Raw genomic sequence first — 22632 nt, 5'->3', positions numbered from 1 at the left:
GGGTAAAAGGCGGCCGGCGTGTAAGGCTGACAGCCTCACCGCCGTCATGTAAGCCGACTGTCTAGAAAACGCGGGAACCTCGACGTCTCACGACTCTACTGGCCTCCACGGCCTGTTACAGGGATAGCTTTTATAGGCTTAGAAATGAAAGGGGTCTCCAGTTCATTTTAATACAATGTAGGGCCTACAGTAATGGGCGCTCGCAGGGGTAGAAAGCCAGGCATAAGAGGGGTAGGAGCTGGAATAGCTCAGTATGTATAGCGACTGGACTACTGACTGGACTTCCGGCGTTCTATTCCCGGCACGGTCAAAAAGCTATTCTGTTCTCAATAGCGTCCAGACCGGCTTCCTATCCAAAGGGTCCGGTGGCTTTAGCCCCGATGGTAAACGGTCGGGGTGTGAAGCTTCCGTCTATTACCGAGATCAAAAATTGTAGAGCTGTACCTCCATTCCCCCATATTCCTTCATGGCACAGTGCTTAATTATATAATTAAGTGCAGGAATAACGAGGTAAACTGTAAAGTTGTCCCTGTGCCTAACTAATTAAGAACTACGCCATTAAGGCATATGGAGGAGTGGATGTATATGTCCACATTTTTTTGACCTCGGCACTAGTTGGTGAGTGGTCAGCTTCAAGCCCCGGCCCTCCTGTCTCCAGGGGGAGAGCCCGCGATATCCATTGGGTAGGAAGCTGTGCGGGTCCCAGGCACTCGACGCTGTGGACTAGGCAAAAATCTCTTGCCCTTATCGGGAATAATATTTTTGCCTGACAGATGTAGGCCGTCGCCCTACAGAGACTGAGATATCCCGGCTCCTACCACATTAGGTGTTGTATGTAATTCCTTTAGTCATAATATAGCCTACATAAATTTAAGCCCCGGGGGAGGGGGTAAAGCGGCAGGTGCATGAAGCTGACCACTCATCTCCAGCTAGTGCTGATGTCAAGAAAATGTGGATATATACATTCACCCCTCCATACGCCTTAATGGTGTAGTGTTTAATTAATTAAGCACAGGGACAACTTTACATTTACATAAATTTAAGCCTTGTTTAGTACTATGTTTTTTCTTTCCCTTTCCCAAGGCCTACCACCATGAACTTCTCCGTTACTTCGGTTTTTCTAGATCTTACACATACGGTAGGACTCCTTGGGCGAGTGATCAGCTCGTCGCAAGGCCTCTACCTGTAGACAAACACAGAAAAACGCACACAAACATCCATGCCCTGAGTGGGATTCGAACCCACGATCCCGGCTTCCGAGCGAGCGAAGACAGTGCATGCCTTAGACCGCTCGGCTACCGTGACCGGCCGTTTACTGCTCTTAGCGTTTGAAAAATCTTTTCCTTGCCTCACTTCTGTTTGGTTAACTTATCCTATATCTTATCCATTATTCTCACTGTTGAAAACTCTGAGTTCTTTATGTCCACTGTGTTGTTGTTTACTGTGTGTGTGCGCTTGCGTGCATAGACGTAAGCGTCCCTGCCTGCACTAGGCCTCAGCCTGTGTTCTTACTTTCCCATGGCAACTGCCGCCGTGGAGCATTGTTATTCCGTGTCTTTGTTTCGTTGATCTGCGCAGAGATATTGTCTGAATGGCTGAGTGATTCGGTAAAGACTTCATAATGCAAAACTGTAACGTTTGCCTCTATTAAATATATCTCCAGCGGCTAGCCGCTGGTTTCTCACAGTGAAGCTTCTGGTTCAGCCCAGTTTGAACTTCATGAGATGTCCGTGGGTGAATTGAAAATGGATCAAGCGATTCTTCCGAGTCCCTTCAAAATATTTTCTCATAATTCCATAATTTCGTGAGCCGGGATAGCGCATTCGGTATAGAGGCTGGTTACTGGCTGGACGACCGAGGATTCGGAGTTCGAGTCCCTGTGGGGTCAAGAATTATCATTTCTCCATTTCGTCCAGATCGGATCTGGGGTCCACCCAACCTCCTGTCCAATGCGTACCGGGAACTCTTTCACCGGGGGTAAAGCGGCAGGGGCGTGAACCTGATCAATCACCTCCAACTACCTTACCTTTAATTGCATAATTTCTGCACATCCATATATTCCCGCCTCCAGAGATGTGTCGTACCCGTGATCAGGCAGCATATTGAATCTTCGGTCTTTGATTTGGGGGCTTGACCTCTGACTTTGTACTTTGCTGGCGGCAGGCTAAGAAAGTTCATTATTCCTTGTGGTTATCGCACACCAGTTATTTTCCCTAAACAGCATTAACCTTCTGACGGAGGCGCAGTGTGTTATCTGTTAATTGTAAACTGGATTTTTATGTATAATTTAGGGTTACTCCTTAGATACAGGAAACCGAGATAGGGCAGTCAGTATAGCGGCAGGCTACTGGCTGGACAGCCAAGGCGTCGAAGTTCGATTCCCTTTACTGGCAAGATTTTACTCCTCTCCACGTCATCCAGATTGATTATGAGGCCCACCTAGTTTCCTATCTAATGGGCACCGCGGGTTATTTTTCCTGGGATAAAGCGGCCGGGGCGTTAAGTTGACCATTCACCTCGAACTAGTGCCGAAGTCAAGAATACGCGGATGTATACATCCACGCTAGTATACTTTTTTCATGGCATAGTAGTTAATTAATTATGTACATGGACATCTTTACCGTTACTTTGTCTAGGAATAATATTAATTCTAGTTCTTGTCTCAGACCGAAAGACTATGTGGCGTCTGTGATTAGGTGTATAGACAACTGAGGAGACTTGAGCCACAGAGTTCAATGTGGGTAATACTTTTTGACAGTCTCTGTGTAAGGCTCTTTAAGGTATCTACGTGAAAGCTAGTCCTCACTTGCCTCACTGAAGAGGTCTGTGTCATGTAAGGGTTCGATATCTCTGTAATCATCGTCCTCGAAAGAGGAGACACTTTGGTCGAGGTTCACAAGGGCGAACAGCAGGTCCCAACATCGGTAGCCGTCTTCACAAAAGCCGGGACAGACCGTGGTATTCATGTCGGCAGTCTTGTAACCTATTCTTTCTTCCCAGCGGGCCCCAACAGGGGGTCGCTACTGCTACCGCAATCTGTAGGAGGGGAGCTGAGTCAGGAATCTTCCGTCAGGGACACACAAATGGTTTCCCTTAGCAGATGTTTGGGTTAAATTCTAAAATGAACACATTATGAAGCTGTCCACACGTTTCATATTTGGAACTCTTTGAGTGACTGCGATAGTGTCTGGCACATTAAGTAAGGCTCAGATCGAACTGAATCATCAAGAAATTGTACAGCCCACAAGGATAGCTCAGTCGGTATAGCGACTGGCTAAGGACTGGACGACTGAGGGGTCAGAGTTCGAGTCCCGGTAAGGTCAATAATTGTTTCCAAATCATCCAGACCGGCTCTGGGGCCCACCCAGCCTCCTATCTAATTGGTACCGGGGGCTCTTTCCCCGGGGGTAAAGCGGCAGGGACGTGAAGCTGACCACTCACCTCCAACTAGTATCGAGGTCAAGAAAATGTTGGTCTATACATCCAATCCCACATATGCCTTCATGGCGTACTACTTAATTAGTTAAGCGCAGGAACACCTTTACCTTTCGGCCCAAAATAAGATTTACGTGAACTAAAGTATAAACTTCCCGTGTGGAAGTGGCCCTGAAGGTCTTAGAAGGAGAAGAAAGGGGAACCCCGTGCCTGGGGATATGACTGGGCCACCTTATCATTGGGGAAACACAAATACAGGGACTTGGTCCTCCAGGTTGGGGATTGCACACAAGGCTGTAGATCTTGCTCTGTAAAACAATTATTGTTTCGAAATCCGAAAAAGTGAAAACCAGATAAAACCTGATAGGATTTCCTAAGGTACTCTGGCTCAAAAAAGGATGTTTCCCCAACGATGACGATGAAAATTATAAACACATTTATTGTTGGAATATTTTTTATGCTGTGGATAATTAATGAATTTAACAAAAAATGGTTCCCGATACCAACCAATGTTAATAGATTTGTGTCTGCATTCTAACGGACTGGTTGTGTTTGTAGCATACGTACTTAACGAATCTGTCAGTAGCCCCGGATGGTAGGTGAATGGTGAAACTAAGTTGAAGTGATGTGGTAGGGGGCAGTCGTGGCCTACTTTTAGATACTCAGTCTGAGTCTGAGTCTTATGTTACGACCGACGGCCAGTCGGCCAGTCTGTCTTGGAATAAATCACCCATTTAGGGTTTACGACCAGATTCTTATTAGTCAGACAGTTGCAGGTTTGTTGAGGGGGGCGCTCCCTCTGAGAAGAGGACGGGTCTGTCGTTTACAATTGCTGCTGGTCCTTGCCAGCGCAGTCATTTTCGGGTCTGTGTCCCGTGGGAGCTGTGACCATATTTTACTGTCCCATATTCGAGACTTCCCTTTTCGTCGTTTTCTACGACTCGCAGGGCTACGGTGGAGGCTTTCGACCCCGCCTGGAATTTGCCAGAAACGACCGAAGAACTTCTCAGTGAGGAGAGTCGGAAGCCTGGCCACTATTCGAACTGGACACCATCCGAATAAAAGTCAGACGCAATAATGTTTGAGCTGATTTTCTGAACCTCACAACTATATCAGGGCAGGAAAAAGATTTTTAGGTTTTCTGGAAGTTACTTACTGGTGTGAAACGGAAAGACGCATTCTACATGTGACAGAAGTCGGGATAGCGCCGTCGGTCTAACGACGGGCTATGGTCTGGACGGCCCGGATTTTGATTCCCAGCATGGAAAATAGTTTTCTCTTCTCCACAGCGTCCAGACCACGTCTGAGAGTCCACCCAGCCTCCTATCCAAAGGCTACCGGGAGGAAATTTCTCCGGGGGTAAAACGATCGGGGCGTGAAGCTGACCACTTACCTCCGTCTAGTGCAGAGATCAAGAATGGTAGAGCTACCTCCGTTCTCCCATATGCCGTCATGGCACTGTACTTAATTAACTAAATACAGGGACAGTTTTACTTTTACATGACACAATCCCATAGTTATCACGTATATAGACGTATGTACAGTTATGAGCGAGTTTGTTCAGCCCTGGCTAAGCACGGTATGGTGCCATGTCAGTTAGGCGATGGAAGGGGAACACAGTAAGACTATTGTGACTTTACTGAAACCTAATCCTTCTCTCCAGCAGTCTGGAAACTTATGATCTCTACTGGACAATAACAGTTCACTTTTCAGGCAACAGGGATATTCACAAATATTTTGTAACAATTATTGAGACCTTCGTATCATAAATCATCTCATATTTCCAGAAGTAAACCCGCAGTTTGAGGTATCAGTGTTAAATAAACAAAGATATCAATTAGACCTGTACAACTCTGCTGAACAAATTAGCCTTGTCCTCATTATTGGTAATCTGAATTAGTAAATAAGACGGCCGAGGTTCGATTCCCGAGAGGGACAAGGAATTTTTTCTCCTCCTAGCCTCCTATCCAATGGGTATAGGGGACTCTTTCCCAGGGGGTAAAGCGGCCGGGGTGTGAATCTGACCACTCGCCTCCAACGAGTGCTGAGGTCAAGCATGGTGGAGCTCTACCCTCACTCCTCCATGTCTTCATAGTCTGGTGGTTAATTAATTAAGCACAGGGACAATCTTGTCTTTTTAAATTAGACTGAAGATTCTAATAAGAGGACACCGTATAAGACGACAGGATTGCAGATGGGCTGTCTGCAACCCAGTGTACGCAGTTCCCACCTTGGTTTTTCGCAGTTTGGAATTCTAATCGAAATTTTATAAATCTACAGAAAATCATTAATATATTTACTTTGATTGTCATCTTTACTACGGTTACTATCATTACCATGATTTTTATTGTTAATGTGTTTAACTTCCTACCGTTATCATATTTTCATTTAAAAATTATTTCCTGATAAAAGATTAAGAAAATACGTCATAGACATATATAGGATTTGATGTTCTCCCACCAATGGTTACGAAGAGTTATATCTTAGAAGGTACAACGCCTTATAGACCGTTAAAAGTCAACCGACGTTTCGGAGGATCATATCTCCTCCATTTTCAGGATCGAAGAATAAACCAAGGAAGAAAAGCAGTTATGCCTAAGGGCCCGTCGATTTTTCTTTCTTCTTAAAAGCTTCGACACACTACTGCCCTGTTTCCCTTATTTATCCACCACACAGAGTATCTTAATGGTTAGTGTCTCTGCCATTTACCTACAGGTGGACATAACAACTATGTACAACTTTGGTGTAGATGCAGAAGCACCCCACAGAGTCGTTGCTCTGAGCGAGATGCGGTTGTTGTAGCGGGAGAAAAACAGCGGGTAGCCCGCCAACTTACGGATCAAAGGCCCTGTTCTATTAGTTAGTTTCCTGGACAGGTGGTCTGCTGCCACTAACTGCTATAGAATGTCCCGTAACTATACACAACAGAAAGTTCAGAAAGAAACAACAGTTTGCTAAAGGGGCTGCTGGTCGCTGCCATTACAGCAACAGTACAAAGCATGAAGATTACTATAGAGTTCTGCCTTCTGGACGAAAGAATGTGTAGTCCGTTGAAAGTCAATCGACATTTCGGAGGAGTATGTCCCTCTGCTTGTCATGTGTTTTCAGTGTGTTTTCTTGCTTGGCTTCCTTCGAAATGTCGGTTGACTTCCAACCGACTTCATGGTGTTGTATCTCTGAAGATTAAACTCTTCATAACCACAGCTGTAAGAACCTCAAATCCTGCAAGAAGTTTATTTTCGTATAGACCCTAACGATATGTGGAGACCTACGAGTCGTGAGTAGAGTACTAATTTGTGATGCTGTTAGTCTGGTAGAAGATTACCGACATTTCAGAGGAATATACTGCCACTCTCTTCCGTGCTGAAGAGTAAGCCATGGAAATAAGCTGCAGGTAACGCGGATGGTGCTCGTGAGTTTTGTCCAGTTCTCGTCAGAATTGGTTTAAAGTAAAGGTAAAGCTATCCCTGTAACAGGCCGTGGAGGCCCATAGGGTTGTGAGACGTTGAGGGTCTCACATTATCTAGACAGTAGGCTCACAGATGGCGGTGAAGTTGCCAGCCTTACGCAGCGGCCACCCTTTACTCCCCAGGAAGATTCCTGGTACTGAGTCGACCCCAGGGCCATAGTGCGGCTGGAAGGATTAGGAGAATTGAAAAAAAAAGTCAAATGAACCCATCGCTAATCGAACCTACGACCTTCCGGCTTGTAGCATAGTGCCTTAACCAACTACTCTACTGCGTGCCCCCCAGAATTGGAATATGTCGACAGATTTCAGTTAAACTCTCTAATATGGAATTTCATGAATATCCGTTCGGTGGTTTTTGTTTCACATACACATGGACAGATGGGCAGAGTTATTTTAATAGGAGCTTAGCCGCGCCTAAACAGGAGAGAATGTAGTTAAAATATTTTCATATGATTCTTTTCTGACATTGATCATCTCCGGTTCAATATTGTGATATACAAAAGCGGTAAAAATGTAGTTCGTTTCTATGGCCATGAATTTGCTAAGAATATTTTTCCGTGTCTGGGATTCAGTAGCGCTAAAGTGGCACCTTTTGTTAACCAGATTAACTTAAACAAGAGAAGGAAATACTGTGCCGAAACTTGAGTGGCTCAGAGAACGTTTTCAGATCCGTTAAACAGTTCACAAGAAATTTGTTTAAAAAAGCTCAGGAATCATCAGTCTAATAATAATGATATGCCTCTTGTAATATTTGTAATGATTTAAGAAGTTAGAATTCGACAGATGCCTGAGACAATTTCAAAGTTTTCTGGGGCAGTAGGGGCACTGACTGGGTTCTGAAGGCTGATGGTAGGAGAACAGCTGTAGAGAAGCCACTAAGTAAAATGAGGGTGGGGGAAGCTATGATCCTCCTTCAGTATTTAACAAGACGGTAAATATCCACTCATTCTTAATTTGTGGGCCACGTATAGATGAACGGTTTTTTTCGCGCTCCAGCCGCTTTAACCCAGTGAAAGTACTCGTGATATCAATTTCAGAATAGACGTGGTGTGATGAAAGGAGACGATATAGCGATGGAATACGGGCTGGATGGACGGGGTTCTATTCGCGGCAGAAGTAAGAAATTCTTCTATACTCCACAGCGTCCAGACCAGCTCTGAGGCCTACCCAGCCTCATATCAAACGGATACCGGGAGCTTTCTCTCTAGGTTAAACCGGCCGGGGTGTGGGTTTCACCATCCAGTTCCATTTATTGCAGAGGTTAAAAATGGTGAAGCTATACCTCAACTCCCCCATGCGTCTTCATGGCGTGGAGCTTAATTAATTAAGAACGGGGACAACTTTATCTTTACCTTTTACAGTGTCAGTAATTCGGCTGTTAACTACAAATAAACGAACCCCATTCTTCCAGCCCGTAGTTATAAGCCTAATGAAAATCGCAAGGAGGTCTGAAGTTAATACAACTGCAATGCAACGTGCCCTTCTGTAGTTCGCAGGTGGAGAAAGTGAAGTGCACAGACCTCTATAAATAGGTCATTTGTGTCTGATATCGCTACTTTCGCATCATTTTGGTCAAATAGTAACATGTCATGAGCACGTATTGGCGCACAGTCCTCATGGACTGTATAATAGAGTACAAAATTTTGCGCGAATCATCATATATACCTGATGATGGCCCTGTGTGACCGGAACATGTGGTTGAATTTACATGAAAGTATGGACTACTACTGCTAGTGGGGTGGGACTAAGTCCCTTGTACTGCGGCCACTTCTGGCCTATTGTACCAACCCCAGATGATACGTGACGGTGATTGTGGAGCAGTTGGTGGAATGAAGATTGGCAGGGGAAACCAAAGTACTCGGAGAAAACCTGCCCCAGCGCCACTTTATTCACCACAAATCCCACTTCACCAGACCCGGAATCGAACCCGAGCTGCCGCGGTAGGAAGCCAGAGACTAACCGATTAAGCTGGGCCGTGCCGTAGCTATATATATATATATGGCGCAGCCCAGCTCAAGCGTATATATATATATCAATTAATGCACATCCGTTTTATCTTATCGACCGCGGTCTGGAAGGTTCCTTAAATCCCATGTCCTACATTAGTCACCGCTTAAGTAGTGTATATACAGTAAAAAAAAAACAGGGATTCCAAAATGAGATGACTGTCAGCTTCACTTATAACTTCGGTATTGAAGCTGCACCAAGACACCCGTTTTATATCGAAGTTCTACTGTATTGATATCGGCAAAAAATTTTTATTTACAGTGTCCTGTCCTCATCAATAAATCTAACAAGCGGATCATGAAAATCGATTAAATGGCTCGATGATATATTTCCACTGTTCGACTGGTTCCGTTTTCTGTCCATTATCACTCATGCTCGCAGCAAAGCTATATGAACAAACATACAGGCTCCCCCCCGCAACCCTCCTTGACAAAGAATAGCGGGATAATAATCATGAAAGGATTCGCCCTTGGGGGATGGAAATAACAGGTCGGACCCTTCACCTCCACCCCCACAGCTGTGAATATTATTCCAAATGTCGGCCTGGGTGAGAAAGAGCAGATTACAGGTATTCGTGTATGTCTACATGAAGCGTAACCCAGTAAAGCGAAGTATAGTCGCGGTCGTATTTAGAATTATCAGACGCGGCATATGTTTACTCTGTGTACAGGTATAGTCACTTCCTCAAGTGATATAACTTACAAGGCTGCTAGAGTAATGTAGAAACAAGCCAAACGAGTAGGGCCTGATTTAAAATGTCGTGGAGACGAAAGATGTGATTTGTGTCTATTTGAAATGATTTGTTGATGACGTTCGTTATTTAATGACGTTTTAATTATCGAGAGTGTATAAGGTCAGGAGATGTTTAATTGCCGTTTGGTTTCCATCAGACAATTACTAGTATGTTTGAAATAAATATAATTATTGTGTAATTTAACCCTTTAAAGCACAGTGGTACCATGTACCTTAATATTAAACATCTTTGTATTTTGAAGACAGCCGTCTTTTGGGATGTGGCGCCGTGTAGATATTGTGTTAACCGACGTTTCGGAGGAACGTATCGCTTCCATCTTCAGGGTAGAAGAAAAGAAATCCGGGAGCGAGGAACCAGCTATAACAAGCAGGTGCTGCAGGTTCTTCTATCATGAAGATGGAAGCGATACGTTCCTCCGAAACGTCGGTTAACACTATCTACACGGCACCACATCCCAGAAGACGGCTTTCTTCATAGTCACCGCCGTGAAAACCTCAAATCTTACGTCTCTGTATTTTGCCTACAGCGTATACTTTTGTGTTTCGTACAATTGTTAGAAAAAAGGAAATCGATTATTTTCTTGTACAGGCGCAATTAGTTGATCTCTATAATGGAGACGTGGTTTGCTTTCTGTGAGGTAGAAAGGCAATTTTTAAATATTATTTAGACAAAAATCATGTTCCAAATGTTCAAGAAATTCGGAAGTCTTCAATAGTCAAAGGTAAAGTTATCCATGTGCTTAAGTAATTAAGCAGTAGGCGATGAAAGCAAGCACGTATGTGCAGTGGATGTGTCGATCCACATTTTCTTGACCTCGGCACTTTCTGGAGATGGTCAACTTCACGCCCCGGCCGCTTTACCCCGGGGAAAGTGTCCCCTATATCCATTGGATAGGGGGTTGAATGGACTCCAGAGCCAGTCTCGACGTGTAGAAGAGGAAATTCTTGCCCATACCGGGACTCGAACTCCGACCTCTCGGCCGTCCAGACCGTAGCCAGTCGCTATACCGACTACGGTATCCCGGCTCCTAGTGTTCAAGATTAACCGTATTTAATATTATGCCTATATATCATAGACCTTAAGGAGGAGCGCAATAATTTGTAAGGCCTGCTGTTCAGTGAACATTATTAGGATGATCAAATCATGGACAGTCATGGGCGAGACATGTAGCACTCATGAGAGGGAATAAGAAAGCGTACAGAATTTTGGTGGGAAACCTGAAGGCAGAAATCATCTAGGAATGACTAGACGTACTCACGTGATAGTGATTGCATTACGGATTCAGGTTAGATGTGGATTTCTCTGTCACTGATTATCTCTGATTACAAATTATTATAGCAGATTAGAAGTATTAATGGGTTTTCATTGTCAGATTGTTCTTGCTTGGCTCCTCAGTGACGTGTTGTTACAGATGTTTCTACGTTGCAGGCTCAGACAACGAGAAGATTAGTCAGAGTCACAGTCAAAGTCAAAGTTTCTTTACGACTGGCGGTTTACAGCCAATCAGTTCATCTCGCCGTCAGGCCCTTTGAGGCCCACGAACAGAGACTTTCTCCAGCTGAACTCTCGCGGTAATAGTCCTTATGTAACATCATCTCTTACTAGAAGATGGGTTTGTCTCTTATGAATACGCTTGGCCTTTCGTCAAGGGTATATTTCGTACATATAACATGTTATTGAAAATTATTCCTTTTGACCTACACACAAGTCCTCTGTTTTTTTTTTACTGCTAGTGGGTGGGACTACGCCCCTTGTACTGCGGCCACTTCTGGCCTATTGTACCAGCCCCATATGATAGGTGAGGGTGATTGTGGAGCAGTTGGTGGAATGAAGATTGGCGGGGGAAACCGAAGTACTCGGAGAAAACCTGCCCCAGCCCCACTTTGTCCACCACAAATCCCACATGACCAGACTCGGAAAGGAACCCGGGCCGCCGCGGTGGGAAGCCAGCGACTAACCGCTTGGGCTATGGCGCTGTCCTTTTTAAAAGGTATCGGTCTGACTATTTTGGTTAGGCTGCCACCCAGCTCCCACTACTGCTCAACACGGGGACTTCTGGCTGCTGAGTTTCCCCCCTGGCCCGTTCCGCCCCTCATTAACCAACCTGGCCGCCACAGGCTCCCCCAAGGTGCCCATATTGATGCTGAGCTTAGTGCTGACACCCAGTCACCGTGAGTCACTGAGCACCAGAACTCCCAACCTCAAATCATCCTCGATACCCGGCTTCCAAGTAGCTGGATTACAGGAGCACGCCACGACTCCCAGCCCAAGTCCTCTGATAGTACAGGCTTTATAGAGCAGATTATGCCTAATTTACATATCCTATGCTACAACGGCAGCTTAATCACGAGAAGATTAATTATAAAGTGGGTCTTAAAACAATATTGTGGTAGGATATGGAGTGATTGATCTTCTTCAGGATTATAACCACTTGCCGGCTTTTGTGAAGGCGGCAGTGAGCCTTCGATTATTAAGTAGCTGAGTGATTTTAGTAGGACTCTGCTCCACAGAGTTCATACCACAGGTCATATTTATAAAAAGAGGAGGTTGCGTCCGCTTGGTTCTTGGAAGTTGAAAAATAACTTCTAATTTACTTACAAAAGTATATCCAGTGGGTCTACTAACTTCTTTGGATCGTTCGTTGTCAGGTTACCCCTGATTGGATATACAAAGGTAAGGGTTGGGGGAAAAAATGAGAGAAAATGAGGCAAAATTAAGTTTGCTAGACGTGTATTTCTTGAAGCAGGCAGCAGCTGTCTATATAGGTTAGCCTTTAGCAGGGTTTCCCTTTGTTTAAACTGGAAATTTTACACTTGAATTGTCTCACCGCTGCTTGCTTGTTTCAAGTTTCCACATCGACCTAGGGCCTTTATAAGGAGAAACTGCATGCCATGGGCATATGCCACTCTATGTATGGGTTGCTCCGAAATTCAGGTGCCTAGGGGTATAGTGTGAACTTCGTGCGGAGGAAATACAAAGCCACTTTGTGGTTTTTATTTTGAAATAAAAATACTTTTTATAATTGTTCTTTTATAATATAAACTCAAGTGGGAACAGTACTTCCTTGTACGTAACCCAATAAAGAAGAACAGGTAAAGGAATATATTAATATTGCAAGATGTATGAGTTTGACATAGACTGGGTTCGGATTGATGATCGGACTTAGGCCTAATGAATTATTTTTTAACACACAACTCGTGACTATACTTTATAAATCACTGTCACACACAGACTAGTGCTCTCAGTTTGCTACAGTCTCCATTAGCCGTTGCTTGGTGGCGGCTTCAGCTGCGGACGTTCCCCTTCCTCTTGGTTCCCGAACTGTCCCCGGTCTCAGCAACAGCTCACAACGACTGAACCCCAGCAGTCCTCTAACTGACTCAGTCACTCACCAAAAACTCTTCACTTCACTAACTAATTTGTTTTACTTATATCTCAACACGAACCGAATAGAAAACACCGCTTCCCATTATTATTGCATCCTCTTGCTGACATTAAATTTTTTGCATTCTTATCTGTTGACAGCCGCTGCCTAGAAATGGCAGTTGTATAGTTGCTTGTTTTACTGTCGTTGCCTAGCAACGGGTCTACATGCCTAAATGTATAAGCTACACAGTGTGGTAGGCTTAACATTCTGTATCTACTTATTTATCAGGGTCTTACTTCATAATCAATCTTGTACTGAATTTGTAGAAGCTGTTATCTCTTCATTTTAATCAGATAGAACTACGGGTTACAAACTGAACGGCCGGGGTTCCACTCCCTGTAAGGGCAAGGTATTTATCTTCATAGCGTCCAGACTGGCTCTGAGGTCCGCCCAGCCTCCTATCCATTGGGTACCGGGGACACTTTCTCCGGAGGTAAAGCGGCCGGGACGTGAAGCTGACTACTCCAAAATAGTGCCGAGGTCAAGAAAACTTGGGTCTATACATCCTCTCCCCCATACGCCTTCATAGCGTCGTGCTCAATTAGTTAAGCACTGAAACAACTTTACCTTTTTAATGTAAATATGTAATACAGACATAAATGGCAAAAGTATTGTACTACCAACAAGAGGACAGGGATATTTCCATATCAGATGTGTCCAGAGACGTCGAGGAGATAATTAAAAAGGGTCTCGAGGCGTGGCAAAGCCTTTGTATGAGTTGGTGTGGGCAGTATAGGCGGGAGGGGCTTGAACCCTAACTCCGCCCACCTGTTTTACGGGCTTACCATCATATGGTCAGACAACAACAGTCAGGGAAACAAAGTTTCACATTTCGCTTCCTGTAGTCAAGGCTGTTCTCACGTTTCTATCCCTCAGAAAACTCTTACGCTTTGCCCAAGAAGCACCACCTTCAACAGAATTTCGTAACATCTTCAGAAAGTTGAGAGCTGTTGAGACAGAAGTTTCAGATGGGATTTGAAGTTCTCACGGCAGTGAAAATTAAGATTACAGCCGTGTGGGATGCACATATTGCGGCATATTTGCTCAAACCAGCAGAGTCAGCCGCTAAAACTGCATACAATAATAATGGCAAGAGTTTTTTCTCCTCGGTCTGTGTCGAGATAGACAACCCCATCGTCTCGTCAGAGAGGATATTACATAAGGACTATGTCTGCAGGAGTTCAATTGCAAGAAAAAAATCTCTGGTCGTGATCCTCAAGGAATTTTGCGCCAAAACGAACTGACTGGCCGTAAACCGTCAGTCGTAAAGTAATTCTGACTCTGACTGACTGATTGACTGACAGTTGGGTTGCGTTAGCTAGGTGGTGAGTGACTGAGTTAGTCAGACAGTCAGTTAGTCTAGAGTTGCTGAAGCCTAGGTACGTGAACATTTCGGGAACCCAGAGGATGGTGAATGTCCGCAGTTGGAAGCCGCTACCAAGCAACGGCTGGTGAGGACACAGAAGGCTGAGAAGACTGAAGTGTGTGCTCTAGTGAATTGTAAAATGTGTGAATTAGTGAAACGGTTATAATTACTTGTAGTTACGGATCTGATAGAGTTCAGTAAAGCCAATTACCAATCCAAACCCCATCTATATTCACTCATACACGTGACAGTATGTACCAGTGTTTTCGCGGAATATTCTATCGTTATGTTTAGGTCTACCCTGAAAATGGACGTCACATGTTCTTTCGAAACGTTAGTAGACATAAGTACCTGACGACACGACTTCATGACTTAGTGGTTTCCGATCATGAGATCTTGTTCTTGTTGTCTAAGGGGAGTACGATTCTGGGTATCTCAAACTTTGGGGTCCAGGTTTCGGACCCCGCTCGAGGATTGGCTTTGTGTCCACGTTCTTCTGTTTTCTGCTATCCTCGTTATGTGAAGGCCTTGCGATGGTCCAATACACGGTCCTAGGAGCTCTATGAAAGGTGTATACTCATTAACTGAATAGTAGCCCTATGCCCTGAAGATGAAGCAGCACTTTCCTCCGAAATATTGGTATCTGTGTTCTAAACTACATGTTGTCACGACACAAAAGCCAACCATGTTTAGAGTATTTGTGATATATTTAGCAGTGATAGAGAACAGAAATTAACGGCCTTGGGGATTCATTGAGCTGACCACGTGACACCCTCTATCCGCTAAACTCGGCACTAACTTCGCCAACAAACGGCGGTCGCTCGGTCGGTATAGTTCGCTTGCAAACTAAGCCGCGGAGGTTTTTTTTTTTATTTTATCACTTTATAGTCTAGGCGTCTATAGGTTGAATGTTATGATTATATTTGAAAGCATGTTGAAGGAAGCGGTCGTAGGCTAATTTGTGGTATTATAGCTCAGTCGGTTTAGCGACGGGCTAGTGACTTGACGGACGGGGTTTGATTCCCGGCAGGGGCAAGATATTTCTCTTGTTCATCGCATCCATACAGGCTCTGAGGCCCACCCAGCCTCCAATCCAATGGGTACCGGGGACTCGGCGTGGGGATAAAGCTGCCAGGGCATGGAGCTGACCATTCGCCTCCAACTAGTGTAGAGGTCAAGAATTGTGGAGCTATACCTCCTCTCTCCATACGTCTTCATGGCATAGTGCTTAATTAGCTAAGCAGAGGGACAACTTTATATTTTACCTATAGGATTTGCATTGAGAGGCTGAAATCATTGATGGGGTCTCAGACAGATGTCTGGTCTCCGGGCCAAGATTAATGCCCTCCTTAGTGCTTATGTTGGGAATCCAAGAACATTTTCTTCGTGTCCCTCTCTCTCATTGTTTACCGGTAAGTACGCTCTCATCTCTGTCGTTTCCTTTGTTACGTGTAACGCTGCTGTATTTGAATAAATATTTCAATTTCTAATATCTTTGAAATGTTAGTAATTTACGCCCATGAAGAGTGACAGTATTTAGTCTGGTAGAATTTTTCTGTCATTTCGGAAAAAAATTGCTGCCTCAGTCTTCATCATGAAAGAATAAACTGAGCAAACGAAGAAAGTGTCAGACAGGAATTGAAGTCGTGGTAAATGGGTTTTTGGACTTATCCATCCGCCTGTATTCCCAATAACACGAAAAACAGTCCAGTGTTAGAGGTTAGCTCTTTCTAACGAGTACAACAAGTTAGGAGCCTCCTGCCCCTCTCCTGAGGACGGAAACAGATCCATTTTCAGAAACGTGTTCTCTTGTGTCATTTGGAATACAGGAAGATGGTCAAAGCCCCAAAACCCGGTAATCCCATGTGTTATACACTATCGTCAGAACCCTTTCCAATCTAGCAATTAAAGTGCACTTTCTTTCTGGTCGCTTGGCTTATCCTGCGATCCTGAAGATGCACGGAGTACAGTCCATCTAAATGTTGAACTTATAGCAGACTGCGTGCCATCCCGCTGTGAGAACGTCAGGAAAGACCAGGAAAGACTGTGTACCCTGTACGGCAAGATGTATCGCTGTCTTACATCATCTCACGGTTTGGGGTCTGCATGCTTTTGACAGGCACCCACTAGACCTTAAGAATTTCGTCAGCCTGTATGTAGGAATGCTGTATTGCAAGCTCTTATTCGACCTTAGGACAATCGCCGATAAAGGCTACTTTACATCATCGCTAACTTGGAAAGTAAGCCTTATTGAAATCGGAGATAGAACGATAGTTGTCCTGAGCTCAAATACTGAAAACCCGATGGGAAGGTGTAATAGAGCGCTAAAGGTGAATGACTGTTATATCGGCTAGCTATTGGGTTATTTCTGCGGCTATAAGTTGAATTATTAAACCTGTACGTATGTGATATACTCGTATAGCCCTATTGGTTTTTGTTTGTGGGCCGCCATGCAGAAATGTTCAGATTTCAAATTAAATTCTGCACTGCACTGTACTACAAGTTTCGGCCTTCTCGGACATCATCAGATTTGTTGATGGCGGAGTAGGTCAAAATACGTATATAGTGCAGTGACGAATTTTAAAAGTATTTAATTTTAAATCTTAACGTTGCCGCATAGTGGATGGTAAACAAAACCAAGAAATGAATTCTAATACCAACTGTAACAGGATGATAAAACACAACATTATTATACTCAGTTTATCCCCTTCCCGCAACAGGGCTCTTTTGAGAAGCTGGTCAGAAAAATGTTTATATTTTGATAAACCTGAATGTCCAGTCTAATATTATCTTCCAATTTCTGCTTCTGGCTCCCTGTTGGTATCTTTCTTTCAGGTTTGTGTGTGTTTTTCATGTGACTCATACGTGTATACCTTATGCTTCCAAAATCAAACCAATTTTTAAAAATTTTTATGGTTTATTTAACAACGCTGCCATTAGGACTATATCAGAATATGTGGTATTGCATCGTTGAGTGATTTAACGAATAGTACTGTCCATTAGTTTTTTTACAGTCTTGCGTGCAACACTGTGTTCTATAAAATGTATTAATTAAAAGTTATTGACTTAAAATGTCCATCACTACATATTTCGGCCATTGTGGTCATCATCAGGTGTTAAAATTATTGGGCGAGGAAACTGCTTTCTTCTGTTTCATTGCTTATGTTGCTGATATATGTATATAAGTCCCCTCGATGTACATGTGCATTTGGTGGGTTGTATTCTCTCCTGTTGTATGTTGTGCTGCGTGTTTTGAGTAATAGATTGGTAAGGATATGGAAGGAATAGGTAGTGTCGTAGTAAGGGGCACTGTTCTGGTATTAGCTCGGTGAGAGTGAGGAAACAACGAAATAAATCAGAGAGGGTATCCGGTGTACAGGCGAGTTTCGAACCGATCACCTCCCAAATACGCCTCGAAGTCACGAGCATTACCGGCTGAGCCAACAGGCTCTGTGGCATCTTCAGAATAGTAAGCCTATAACACAAATCCTGCAAAGAAGTAGGCGTATTCAGGAGCGTTCAGCAACGAAGTATAGAAGTGAAGCTTCGACATTTCGGAGATTTCAACTGTACACAAATTACCAACTGTTGCAGGTCGGCTAACTCATTTGTAATAAAGACACAGCGCCCGAAACTTCTATTCACGTGGCTGATTGCCCGAGAAGAATTCATTTGCGTTTAATTGCAAAATTTATATAATTTATTTCTGACAACGTTTTCCTGTTAAGTTGCCTGAAACTTGCATCAAGCTTTGGCGTGTAGTCTATTTAAAACTTGTGTGTACGTCGTATTTTCAGTAGACAGCCTTACGGAAGAAGAGTCCTTTCTGTTCTACGGGATTTCCGGTATGAGAATTTGGTAACATACATATGTTGAAAGCAGAAACTAGTAACTTACAGCGATGACGCAACGATCTACTTCACTGACGATGACCGCTCTCAAAGATAATTTAGGAACAGTGTAAAATTTTGGTTGTCATGATGATCACTATGAAAATTATAGTCTTCTACGCAATGATGATGCGCAGTTTACTTACAGAGGGGCCCAAAAAATTTTATACAGTTTTCAACGTGCGGAATATCTGGTTAACTAATTTATTTGTATATCATCAATTCAACTTTAAAAATTTTCATAGGTAACTTCTATAGGTAGAAAGGTAAAGTTGTCCCTGTGCTTAACTAATTAAGCACCATGCCATGAAGGCATATTGGAGAGTGGATGTATAGATCCACGTTTTCTTGACCTTGGCACCAGCTGGAGATGAGTGGTCAGCTTCACGCACCGGCCGCTTTACCTCCAGGGAAAGAGGCCCCAGTACCCATCCAAAAGGATACTGGGTGGGCCCAGAACCGGTCTGGTTGACGTGGATAAAAGAAAATTCTTGACCATTCCATGACTGTTTACGGACATCTTCGAAGCTGAACTGTAGATGTACCAATCAATTATTTAAGCAGATATTTTTATCTCGAAGTGTGCATACATTTGGGGGGGGGCACTCTGTATAGGTATCAACATTTTGAGAGAACATCTCTCTACCTTGAATGTAAAAGAGTGGTTCACTTCACTGCATTGAAGAAGGGAGTGGAAGGTATATTTGAAACGTTGGTGCGTGTCTACCGGACTACAAGGTGTCACAACCCAAAAGACTGCAATCTCCAAATTCTCATGTAGCCCGAAGGGGCATTAGACGAAGGTCGATGTGGATATTTTGGAGTGAAGTTAACATTCTGTGTGTATTCAGCGGCTGAGCTCGGAACACCGACAAGGACAGTCCTGAGGGAGGAAACGCCGATGGAACAGGCAGAGTGGCGGGAAGTTAATGTGGGAACTAGGAATTGAGGTTCAAGTGTGGGGGACGTATGTACTCTGATTGTTGGAGGGGAGGGTTGGTTGGTTGGTTCTTGGTTGTGGTTCTTTGTCGCCTTTACTCTTAAGTGCTCCAAAGGGGTGCAGAATACATAAGGGAAAAGAGTGGGAGGCCTTTTCGTGAAGTTTTATATCAAGGGAATAGAGGGCAGGTTTAGTATATCTGTTTTAACAGTGTTCGTAGTAAGGTAAAATGTAACGCTATCTCTGTAGCAGGCAGTGGAGGCCTACGTTGAGGCTCCCACATTTTCTAGAAAATCGGCTCACAGATGTCGATTAGGGTGTCAGCCTTACTCGCTGGCCGCCCTTTACCCACAATAAAGATTCCTGGTACTCATTTCTGTTAGAGGCTGAGTCGGCCCCAGGACTATAGTGCGGCTAGAAGGATTATGTCAACTAGAAATAGCCAGTGATCTTATCGTGAATCGAACCCGCGACCTTCCGGCTTGTAGTATAGTGCCTCAATAACTACGCTACCGCGTGCCCCGTAATAGGTAAAGATATCCCTGTAGCAGGCCGTGGGGGTCCACTCACATTATTTCACTTCGTGGCTTTCTTCACGACACACTCAGTATAGAGACTACATAGCGAGAAGTCGAAACATATTGATGATCGACAAATGTGAGTGATTTGGAAGGAAATTACCATGTCCTAAGTGAGGTACTATCCCCGATTGTCTGGAGATACTGAAGAAAACTATGAATATCTTCAGGCTAGCCGGTGTCTTGGTCGAGATTTGAAAGCAAAACATTCTGAATACAAACTTAAAGGGTTACTACTAGGCCAGGCTGCTCGGTAGAAAATAATTCAATAGATTCTGCATTCAGGAGCAAAATTTCTGATTCTTGAATTGAGTCTACAATTTGTAAACTCGGTTTCTAAATATTCGTACGCCTACCTCAGAAGATAAGGCAGACAGAACTTTGCCTTTCTCTCTTTAAAAGTGTTACTAGTACAACCTTATACTCGTATAAGCGATTCTAATAGGAAAATGTTCATAAAGCAAGGTGACAGAAAATGTAACTCTTCCTATCTAGAATCATTTATCCCTATAGAGCCTACAGCCTTATCCGATTAGGTCCTTTGATCTATTTCAGTTAAGTTCTGGGAACATGAATGTTAGCTGGGGCTCTCTTCCCAAGACCTCTACTTACACAGGGAAAGAAAAACCGGATAAATATAGATTTACAGTCTTGCCCCGAATGGGATTTGAACCCAAGGTCCCCGTGTTCAAGTGGCCTTAATCTATATGCGCCTTATATCACTCTGTCCCTTTGTACAGTGGGTCCATCTGTGGGCTTATATTTTCTACAATATTTGTATACTAGCTTTACAAGTGTGTAAGGTCTGTTACGTGATCATGCAGATATTCTACATAATTTGGAATTTTTTTAAAATATTACTGGAGCGTCAAAGGTAACAGTGATCAGCCATCTCCTACCTTTGTGGGGAATGTCGTCCGAGGAGAGGCCCATGGAATGGTGGGCCGTGGGGGGCCATGGCGCCGTGGCCGAGCCCAGCTGGTGATGCCCCTGTGCCGGCAGAATGGTGGCGGTAGATAGGGGGCGGCTACCCTGGAGCATTAACTGCACCGTCTCCACCCCCTTGTCTAGCCGAGCTGGACAGTCTGCTTTCACACCAACCACGAACCTGGGCAATTGAAAGGAAACGTCGTTAAAGTATTTTTAAATGTTGATTTGGAAAGTTAAAGAGAATCCAGTGGTCAATGAAACTGAATGGAACGAAGAAGTTTCTTGTTGATACAGATTGCACCACTATTTTACATAAAACGTAAGTAGGTCTCTCTTAAAGAACCTAAAGGGTAAAAATATCCCTGTAACAGGCCGTGGATGCCCACAGAGCTGTGAGACGTCGAGGCTTCCACAATTTCTAGGTAACCAGCTCACAGATGGCGGTGAGGTCAGCCTTAGGCGCCAAGCTATCCCTGTAACAGGCCGTGGAGGCACACAGAGTTGTAAGACGTCGAGGTTCTCAAAGTTTGTAGACAATCGGCTCACAGATGGCGGTGAGGTTGTCAGCCATACGCGCCGGCCGCACCTTTACCCCCAAGAAGATTCTTGGTATTCATTTCTGTTAGAGGTTGAGTCGAACCCAGTGCGGCTGGAAGCATTATATCAATTGCAAGATCCAATGACCTCATCGGAAATCGAACCCACGATCATACGTCTTGTAGCATAGTGCCTCAACTAACTACGCTATCGCGTGCCCCCCATAAAGAACAAGAAGAAACTTAATTTAATTGTCTCCAATCGTCCAACGAAGAGAAGGCGAGGTAGCAGGAGGTAGAACTGGTCGACCTTGACTTTTCTGTTTTTCACTCAGGGGAACGTTGAGCTACGGTGTACCAAGGACAATGATGAGTCACCCGAAAATGACGCCGAAGTTTTTTTTCAGCTTGCATACTACGTTATGGAGGGCCTTGGTAATTGCCTCTCTTAATTTTCACTGGAGGTTCTAACTCCGTAGAGGCTAATAGTCGCGCAGCAAGCCAAGAAATTCTCCACCCTTTTTGTTACTATGTCCAAAGTATGTGATGGATGAGATTCTCGTGACTGGAGCTATAAACTTTACCTATAGTCTTCTGATGTGTGAAGCCGTGTAGTCTAGTAAAGTGTTTCCAACTTTAGTCCTAAAGATGCAGGCAACATATTCTTCCGAAACGTCGGTAAAAATCGTACACATTCAGAATTACTGAGTTTTCGGACTTTGTCCATCATCCGGTATTCTAAAAAACTAGAAAACGCAGTGTTTCGAAAACTGGATCTGTTTCCGTCCTCAGGTCAGGTGGACACATGTTCTGTTGGGTTCCTTAGAAATGTCCAGTAATTGAGGTTAGCTCTTTCTAAGGGAGTAGTTGTCTTCACACCTCACCTGAGGACAGAAAAAATAAACTTTCCGAAACGTTGTGTTTTCTAGTTTCTAGAATACCGGACAATGGTCGGAGTTCAAAATTCCAGTAATGCTGAGTGTTATACACCATCGTCAGAACCATTTAGAACCTAATCATACATGCTGTCACATCCCAGACTCCACTGCTGGACCGTGTTCAGAACCACATTAATCCTGTCCATATTTTCACACACCAGAAGCAATTCATTTTAAGACAGTGAATGCCGCGCATTGACCTTGAAAGAAGAGTACAGATGGAATTTGATTCCATGCCTCGTGATTGGAATTAAGAACGAAATCGTAACAGTTTCCATTAAGTCTTGCTAAGAAATTATTTCTCTGTATCCGCGCACATGTTTAGTTCTGTTATATCCATACATATGGCACTCTGTATGCAC

The 22632-nt window shown here is 43.9% G+C and overlaps 1 protein-coding gene across 2 annotated transcripts in view; it reads right to left on the bottom strand.

The window, feature by feature from the left end:
- Window positions 1-22632, bottom strand: part of LOC111874853 (paired box protein Pax-6) — a 162383-nt gene that overhangs the window by 125511 nt on the left and 14240 nt on the right. The window contains exon 2 of one of the 2 annotated variants that reach the window (XM_033755635.1): window positions 20766-20974. In XM_033755635.1, the coding sequence (XP_033611526.1) occupies window positions 20766-20907 (142 nt within the window). In that variant the 5' untranslated portion in view covers window positions 20908-20974. Of the gene's footprint in view, window positions 1-20765; window positions 20975-22632 lie in introns of those variants that run through there. The other variant, XM_033755636.1, reaches the window with a different exon arrangement.

Source organism: Cryptotermes secundus, unplaced genomic scaffold (assembly GCF_002891405.2).
Source record: "Cryptotermes secundus unplaced genomic scaffold, Csec_1.0 scaffold160, whole genome shotgun sequence".
NCBI lineage: Eukaryota > Metazoa > Arthropoda > Insecta > Blattodea > Kalotermitidae > Cryptotermes > Cryptotermes secundus.
This window is presented reverse-complemented; position numbering and strand designations above follow the sequence as displayed.